We start from the raw sequence: 9,529 nt of genomic DNA, 5'->3' as shown, positions 1-9,529 counted from the left end.
ATCTCCACCTGAACTCTTCTTAAAATCAAGCAGTTGTTGTCAGATGTTGTTTGGTCATCTAGTGCTGCTCTAAGAGAAATGCCACAAGGGAGTGGCTTTAACAGAGATTTATTCTCTTACAGTTTAGGAAGTAAGAAGTCTGAGTTCAAAGTGCCAAGCAATCTTAGATATGCACTTTTGCTACAAAATTATCCACATACATTATAGAAGCAACAGAAGACAGGCTTGGAGGAGCTTCTCAAAGACAACCAAACACCTTGAGAGTGAGAATCACTGGGCCTGCAGGCTTGGGACCAGAATCCCAGGGGACATCATACTCAATTGGCACAACATAAAAATCTTGTTCTACATCCTACTTTGGTGAGTAGCGACTGGGGTCTTAGAAGCTTTCAAGCAGCCATCTAAGATGCAACTATTGCTCTCCTTTTGTCTGGAGCAAAGATGAATGAAGAAAATCAACATTATCTGGAAACAATGAGTCCAAAGATAAGATGGATCACAATGACCTCACCTTTCATGACAACAAGACCAGAAGAACTAAATGGTGCCCAGCTACCAATGCCAACCACTTGAAAAGGGATCAAAAGTGGAGATCCTGGATAGAGTGGGAGGTAAAATGTGGAACAAAATTCAAAAACACAAAAATGACCAGAATTACTGGTCAGAAAGAGACTGGTGGAATCCCCAAGACTATGGCCCTGGGTTACCCTTCGGGCCTAGAAATGGACTCACTTCCATGGGTTAGCTCTCAGCTCAACAACAGAAAAACCTACATACAGAACACCTATCCCAGGGTGATGCACCCACCTATTCTAGGGAAATGCACCCCTTAGATCAATCAGCCATGAGACATCAGAGGGGCAGCATTCATATAGAGGGGATGCTGGGCAGACAGGAATGTATAGGGCACAAGGAGGAGGTAATCACAGGGAGGAGAGGCAAGGAGTATTTTTTATGGTTGGGGAGGGTGATCGGGGAGTGAAATCAAACGGGCATGAACTTTTGAATGTAAAACAAATCTTCTTTGTAAATTTGCCCCCCAAGCACAATATAAATGAATAAATAAATAAAACAAAGTGCCAAGCTCTAGGGACTAGGTGAAGGCCCCTCAACTTTGGGCTTCAGCTCAGCCTCTTGCTCCCAGCCCACTGAAGCCAGAAGCTTCTCTTAACTCAGGCAGCTACTGGCTGCTGGAGCTGACAAACCCATGGTCAACAAGTAAAATGGCACAGTCCCAAGATTATCAAACAACACAGCAAGCCTCTAGTTCAAGTCCAGAGATAGTCCCAAGATGGGAAGACAATATGGCAGGCCAGTCACTGATGACTCAGCCAAATACTGGAAGCAGACCATATCCCTAAGGCAGCTCCTCAGCTACTCACTGCAGATTCCACCATGGAGTTGATTACCAGTCTCATCATGGGGAAGAACTACATCCAGCTGCCCAGCCACTCAAAACCAGGCCCAGCCAAGTTGACATACAACTTAACTACTACAGATGCCATCAAGTTGGTTCTGAAACACTGCCCAGTCCTGTGTTGTCCTTACAATCACTGCTATGTTTGAACCCACTGTTGCAACCACTGTATCAATCCATATTGCTGAGAGTCTTCCTCTTTTTGTTGACCTTCTACTTTACCAAGCATGACGTCCTTCTCCAGGGATGGGTCCCTCCTGTTAACATGTCCAAAGTACATGAGACGAAATCTCACCATGCTTGCTTCTAAGGAGCATTCTAACTGTACTTCTTCCAAGATTTGTTGAACAAGAATTGTTCATTCTTCTGGCAGTCCATGGTATTTTCAGTATTCTTTGTCAACACCACAATTCAAAGGCAGTAACATTGACTACATTCTTCATGCTGTGTGACCATTCTTCTATCTATGCTGCTGTGTGACCATTCTTCTATCTTCTTTATTCATTGCCCAGCATTCACATGCATATGAGGCTGTTGAAAATACCAGGCTTGGGTCAGCCACACCTTAGTCTTCAAAGTGACATCTTTGCCCTTTAGTACTTTGTTGTTGTTGTTATGTGCCCTCGAGTTGGACCCAATTCATAGTGACCCCTCCTTGGGTTTCCTAGGCAGTATCACTACGGAAGTAGATCGCCCAATCTTCCTTCCAAGACATGGCTGGTGGGTTTGAACCACCAGCCTTCTGGTTAGCAGTCAAGTGCCTTAGGCACTATGCTACCAGAACTTCCCTTTAGTACTTTAGAGAGGTCTTTTGCAGCAGATTTGCCCAGTGAGATATGTGTCATCTGATCTCTTGACTGCTGCTTCCGTGAGGGTTGATTGTGACTCCACATAAAATGAAATTCTTGACAACTTCAGTATTTTCTATATGTATCCAAACAATTTAACCAAACAGTAGTTCAGTTTAATTAGTAAAGAATGTCTGCCTTGAATGTTGTGCTCTTTTTAAGATACATCTATATGGGCTCAATTTGACAACAGCAACTCAAAAGGTCAGATAGGAAACTTACGGGGCAGTGAGTTTATGTTAGTGAGGGAACAACAGCTCAGAAAAGGAGGGGAAGAATGTAGTCCATGTCACTGAATTACACATGTAGAAATTGTTTTATGTTCTGCTATGTATTCTCAATAACTCTCTTGCGCTCTTGCTCTCTCTCTACCTCTCTCTCTATATATATATGTATATATATATACACATAGTTATATGGTTTATATAGTTTTGTATATATATATATGTAATCTATCTTAAAGACATAATCCCTAACCTGTGGTAGGGTAGGAGAAGCTTTAAGCACTTAAACACTGACATGCCCTGGAGTTTTATATATAATAAATATTGGACCAAATCCACCTACTCAACAATAGAATAAATACTAGGTAATTGATGATACATACCTGTAATTATGTAGTATGCAGTCATTAAATGTTATTGCTAAAAGCACATGGGGGCAGCATCCTTTGACCTTTTCTTACTTCACAAAAAAAAGAATAGAACTTTCCAAGGGGGAGAGAAAATCACCATCAGCAGCCCAAACCTGACTCCCTTGAGGTGATAGTCAGACAGGCTGCCACCCTCCACCCTTTTTACCAACTGTGATACCAGTCGTCCCTCCCACAGCACTCTCCTTCTCTGCTGGTTTCAATAATTCGATGCAATGGCCACACAGAAATCATAACAATACCCACAATTATGGAGTTTGTTAGGGAAATAACAGATTACAATGCAGGAATGCTCAGGATACAATTCTTCAATCAGGACAGCTGCCTCTCTTTGATCCTTGACCTTGCAGCCTAGGCTCTGCCCTCCTAGGCTCTGCCCTCCTCTGGCAAGTGATACAAAGCTCTTTTAGCTCTGCCAATAGGTGCGCTCCACTACGCCTGCCCAAAGGCACTCAGCTTTCTTACTCCATGGGCTAGCAAGCCAGCCACTCTATCTCATGCCAGTCTCCTGTTTCTGCTGACTCTCTGCCCACTCTCTGCCATCCTTTCAGCTCTGGTCCAAGGACGTACTCCTACCTCCAGCTCTTGATGGGCAGTGAGATCCCCCTTTTGCCTCTGGAAGGGCTCATTTAAGCCTAACAGAATGACAAAACTGACCAATCCCAACATTAGGGTTCAATATACCTAACTTTCATGGTCCCACACCCACAAGCGTACCTTATTTTCATTACTAACAAGCTATCCAATCCCCCTGGTGGGCCACAAGCACTTTACATTTGTATAGTTCCACCCAGTCATCTGGAGGGAGTCACAAAGACTATGACTAGAAGAGCCATACCAAGTAATTCACTGCACCACAGTTATTATCACAAAAAGTTTTCAGAAATGTGTATGTTGAAGAGCAAAAGTAATTTATTTGTATATTTATCATGGTCACATATAAATTTTTAAAAGTTTGCAATTTGCATCTTTGAAAAGTTAAACGATGAAAAGAGGAACAATTCAAAATAGTACATTCATCATGTTCATATCTAAGTGTAAAAACAGAATACATAGAAACACAAAAAGAAAATGGACTGACACATGCTAATCTCTGGATAAGACAATGGGTGATTCACTACTTTTTTCTACAATAAAAATGAGGCTTCAATTTATCATTAGTGGTGTATAACAGTTTAATTGGCAGCATAGCCTTTTAACAGTTTAATTGGCAGCATAGCCTTTTCTTAGTGGTATAAAAAAACAATGCATCATGCAATGATAGAATACTCAACTTGCAATAAAAAACATTGTGTAGCACCACCTCTGTCACTAGAAGTATGACTTGGGGCAAATCACTGAACCTCTTTGTGCTTCAGTTTCCCTATCAGTAAAACAGAAGTAAGACAGTCCCCTCACCATAGCCTTGTTTGGAGGATTGAATGAGTTAATATATGCAAAGCACTTAGAACACTGCAGCTCTCTAGTGGTGTAGTGATTAAGGCATTTGGCTGCTAACCAAAAGGTTCATGGTTCAAACCCACAAGTTGCTCTGCAGAAGAAAGATGAGGCAGTCTGCTTCTGGAAAGATTTACAGCTTTGGAAACCCAATGGGGGTCACTCTAAGTCATAATCGACTCAATGACAGTGAATTTGGTTTTGGTAGAATACTGCCTGGCATGTGATAAAGTATAATAATCCTTATTTTAAAGTTGAGAAACATGCTCAGAAAGGTTAAGTAACTTATCCTCAAGTAACTTATTCAAAACTCATCCCATAGGAGTGTGCATCTCAGCTAAGATTCAAACCCAAATGTATCTATTCTATTACACCTCCTAACCTTCCAGGAGAAGGTAAAGTAGATAAACTTATGCTCCCTGACTTAAGCAAACTTAAGAATCTTACATTGTCCTTCTCCCACATTAGACAGAAGTCTGAAAAACAAAAGTTGAAAAAAGAACAACAAAAAGGAAGACCACAGACTTTGCTGACACTGGTAAATATTTGACAATTGTTAGATGATAAATTAATTAATTAATCCAGTCATTTAATTTACCAGTGGGGGTAGGAAAAATTTTTACTTTTTGCCATATGACTTGACAAAAGGTTTCCTTCCTTCTTCTCATTCTTTCACTTTTAAGAGTGTAGTTTTGGTAACTTGCAAAGTTAGAAGGAAAGAATTGGCCCACAGCTGCCAATGGAAAGCAGGAGGGTGAAGCCACAATGAAGCCAGCTGGAGCCCTTATCTGCAAGTGCTCAGTCCGCTTCAGTTGACTGCCATAAGCCCGCATGGAAGCAAAGCTGACTGAGCCAAGGTAGACATGCAAAGTCATAACTCACCATTTTGTCTTCAAATCCTCCCGTTATGCCAAGGCAAAAGTCTTCCCCATATCTAAGGACTTGACCGATGGCATTTCTGTCTACACTGTCAGTGGAGAATAAATGTAATATAAACTCATTATTAGAATCATTCTGCACTTTACTTTTTGTGTTTGCAATTTTGTTCATGATAAGTTTTATTGCTTATATATATTCACATACCATAATGGAACTAAATATCTAAGCAAAAGGGTTTTTGTTTTGGCCTTGAAATCCACCCAGGATTCTATTCCCTGCCTCCCTCCACACCCAAAGCACAGAATATCCATCCCCATTTTGGAAGGCTTTGGCCAGGGTGAACTGAGCACTACCCAACATAAAGGAATTCCAATCATGTGCATTTGAGATCTTTAGAGAAAATCAAAAGAAGCCTGGTGGCACAATGCTTAAGCATTGGGCTGCTAACCAAAAAGTTGGCAGTTCAAACCCACCAGCCACTCCACAAGAGAAAGGACCTGGAAATCCATTCCTGTAAAGATTACAGGCTAAAAAACTCTTTGAGGCAGTTCTACTCTGTCATATTGAGTTGCTATGATTTGGAATCAACTCAAGGGCACTGAACAATAGCAACAATAGAGAAAAACAAACATTTGTAGACATTTAAGACAATCTTCTAATTATCCAGGAAACAGAAGTTGTGATTAATTTTTTATTTGTCTTACCATAAATTATCTGTATTCAAAAGAAATTGAAATTGAAGAAGCTTCTTCAACACTTAAAAAACTGGCTCTACAAACATTGTAATGTAAACATTGCTATCATAAACTTATAAACTGGTAAACAAAGTAAAAGCAGTAGTTTTCCATTGTACTGGTACTTATGTACCTATTTGTTCTCTAAGGATTTAATTATTCATTTTCAAAATTACCTCGAGTCTCTTTCTTTAAAAATGACAATTAATTTTAAGAGTAAATCCCTTGCATTAAAATACTTTTTGCTGTAAAAATAACACAGCAACATTAAAACCAGTGAAAGTATTCAAATGACCTTAAAGCATCCCGAGATGTTTTGAAGACAAGCTACATTAGTTCCAGGCAGAATATAAAGTTAATTCCCTGGATCCAATACCTATGAGTCAAGCATTTTGAATTAAACACAAATTGCTTTTTATCACACAGTCTAAAGAAAAGGTATTGTAAATACCCCTTGATAATATTTCTGAAGGTAAGAAAACAAGATGGGAATCATAGAAAATGTCTGTTTGACCTTCACCTTGGATTGGCATTGCTCCAATCCCAGGGTATCTTTCATAGAAATTGATATTGATGATGAAAACAAGTTGAAAATTAAAATGTCTCTACCTCAAAATCATGAAGGTGTTTCTGCCAACCGGGTTCTTGGTTTGAGCTGCACTCAGGCCACAGGGTATCTCCAGTTCATCACTCAGGTGGGCTTTAATTTCATCTGGAGTCATACACAGGCTCAGGTCACCAGCCAAAAACAACTCAGCATCCAGCTCAGGATGGTCAGGATTCACAAGCAGCACTTTGTCACCATAGTGAATATATCCATCTTCAGACACGGAAAGCTGCATCTGCAATTTTAATAGCAATTTTTTTCAAATAAGCCATGTAAGCCCTCAACTGCCAGTGGTGAGCCTCACTCAGGTATAGCTTTTTTTCCTTCTCACACTGGGATCCATTTTCATAAGAGATTTACTTGGATTGCCACAAATTCTTGGTTTCCTTTTTTTTTCTTCCTGCCATTGCCCCTTCCCACCTTGCCAAGGTAATCAGTAAATCAGTTGCTGTTGATTCCAACTCATGGCGACCATGTGTGCATCACACTACAACTGTGCTCCATAGGGCTTTCAATGGCTGATTTTGGGGGGAGTAGAGAGATCCTCAGGCCTTTCTTCCCAGGGGCCTCAAACTACCAATCTGCCAGCTAGCCTCCATTAGTACCACCCAGGGACTCGTTGGCAAGGCAGAGTAAAGCCCCTAATGCTCTCAAATGAAGTCAAATGAAGTTTTTGTAAATCATGAGTTCATTGGTTATGAGTTCATTTATTCAACATTCATTAAGTATTTTTGAGCAGCAACTATGTGGCATTTTATTTACATATTAATTGATTAACTAATTTGAAAAATACATGTAAACATAAGTAATAGCCAAATCCTCTTAAGTTTCTAAAATCTCAAGGAATTTTAAATGTTTGTGGCTTTCTGATTTTTAAAAACTGTTCTTTTCCAAATGTTCACCCATTTATGGAATTTTTGCTCACTTAACATATTCACACTTAATTTTTCAGAAGTTTGAAACCAATGTTTGGATTTAAAATTACCTGTTTCAAAAGAATCCCTTTTAGTCTTCTGTTTCTCTGTATAAGAAGTTCCCCCTTATCTCTCTTCTCTAAGAAGTCTTTCATGAGCTCCTAGTTAAAGAGAAAATGAATAAAATCCAAAAGGTCAATAACAAACTCACTGCCGTCAAGTTGGATCCAACTCATAGCAACCCCTCCTTGGGTTTCTGAGGTGGTATCACTACAGAAGTAGATTGCCCAACCTTCCTTCTGAGGAGTGGCTGGTGGGTTGAATAATACAGGTGATGGTGGGTAGGCTTAGGTCAGAAGCACCTCAAGTTCAAAAAGCAAAATTTGAGAACATAAAAAAAAAAAATGTGAGCATAATGGGAATGGCTATACACACACACACACACACACACACACAGAGCATTATTTTAATGTTTGTATTTCATTGTAGAATGCTTGGGGAAAGGCAAGAAAGAGAAAGAGAACAGAACCTGTAATCATTCCAGCAGAAGCAATCATGAGGAAGATCTGGAGAGCATCTGTCAGACATTGAGGTCCTCCCTAGTTGTGTGATGATTGACACTGGAAAGTCCACCCACCCAACTAGACAGAAACATGGGTGTAGCTTGACCCAGTGCCTTGTCAAGATAAGGCAATGAGTACAATGCCATCAGGAGGAAGCAGTTGTGAGGTGGGGGTGTTTGTAGTTAGAAAGTCTTTTCAACTGACTGCCATCTCTGAGACTGTTTAAGACTCCAAGGAACAGGAAGAACTCAGTAGAGCTCTAGATAAGGGGAGGTCCCTGGGTTGTCCAAATATTTGTGCTTGACTGCTAACCCACAAGGAACTCACTCAGTGGTACTACAGAAGAAAGTCCTGCTGATATGGTTCTGTTATGATTCAACAAAACAAACAGCCATCCAATCAATTCTGACTCATAACGACAACCACTGGGTTTCCAAGGCAGTCAATGGTTACTGAAGTAGATTTGCCCCTTTTGCCTTCCACAGAGCAGCTGGGGGTTTGAATCACCAACCTTCTGGTTAGCACTCAAATGCCTTAGACACTGTGCCACTACAGCTCCTTTCCGTTAAGATTATAGCCAAGAAAATCTATAGCAGTTCTACTCTGTAACACATGGGGTCGCCATGAGTCAGAATCAACTGGGCCAACAACTAAAAACCACAGACTAAGGGGGAGGCATGAGTTTGAGAATGAAGGCTCAGAATCTGGGATTCCAAGGAAGTAAGGGAACAGAGTGTTATAATGCTCAGAGTAGAAGGCCGTGAGAAGTGGATTTGCAGAACAGTGGGTGGGATTCCTTGGGAATTCAGAGAGGGATCGGGATTTAGAGGTACTCCGTGTATTGCCAGTAGGAAAGGCGGTTTGGGATGCTCAAAGTGCGAAGTTGTAGTCAAAGCAGGGTTTTGGGAGTCCCTGAGCTCCCAGGGACCAAAGGTCTAGAAGCACCGGCCAGACTCGGCAGTCTGCGCCCGGCCACGACCCTCTGTACCTCCTCAAGGTAGACGTCTTCATTCCAGTTACCCATCCGGACTCGTGGACCGTACAAGTTCTGTGCCATAGTGCCCTGCTCTCCTGCAAACAGGCCTTCCTGCGACACAGTTAGAGTCAGCGTTACTGTCGCTATGACGACCCGACCCCGCGCGATTGGTCAAGATCTAGAGCTACTGGCCAATGAGTGACAACACCTGGAATGTGCTAGGGCTGCTCAGGCCTGAGAAGTCCGCGCCCACTTTAACTCCAAAGCTTACATTTTGCTGAGTGTAATTGCAAAGCACCAAACCAAAACCAAACCCCTGCCGTTGAGTCGATTCCGACTCAAAGCGACTCCCATTGGGTTTCCGAGGTGGTAAATCTTTACCGAAGTAGATTGCCCAGTCTTGCTTCCGCAGAGTGGTACCAACCTTCTGGCTAGCAGTCAGGTGTCTTAGGCACTGATTAGGGATTAGGGTTGTCAGACCTCATTGTACTAAGTGCTTCCT

At 41.4% G+C, this 9,529-nt stretch overlaps 1 protein-coding gene across 1 annotated transcript in view; it reads right to left on the bottom strand.

The window, feature by feature from the left end:
• CFAP161 (cilia and flagella associated protein 161) overlaps nucleotides 1–9,108 on the bottom strand; it is a 29,024-nt gene extending 19,916 nt beyond the window's left edge. The window contains exons 1-4 of the mRNA XM_007945171.1: nucleotides 9,040–9,108; nucleotides 7,560–7,649; nucleotides 6,577–6,809; nucleotides 5,237–5,321 (exon numbers count right to left, since the gene is read on the bottom strand). Coding sequence (XP_007943362.1) covers nucleotides 5,237–5,321; nucleotides 6,577–6,809; nucleotides 7,560–7,649; nucleotides 9,040–9,108 — 477 coding nt within the window. The remainder of the gene's footprint in view (nucleotides 1–5,236; nucleotides 5,322–6,576; nucleotides 6,810–7,559; nucleotides 7,650–9,039) is intronic.
• Nucleotides 9,109–9,529: the final 421 nt, after the last annotated feature.

This window comes from Orycteropus afer, unplaced genomic scaffold, assembly GCF_000298275.1.
Source record: "Orycteropus afer afer isolate SDZICR_OR568_19922 unplaced genomic scaffold, OryAfe1.0 scaffold00132, whole genome shotgun sequence".
NCBI lineage: Eukaryota > Metazoa > Chordata > Mammalia > Tubulidentata > Orycteropodidae > Orycteropus > Orycteropus afer.
The sequence above is the reverse complement of the archived record's forward strand: the minus strand, read 5'-3'. Positions and strand labels throughout refer to the sequence as shown.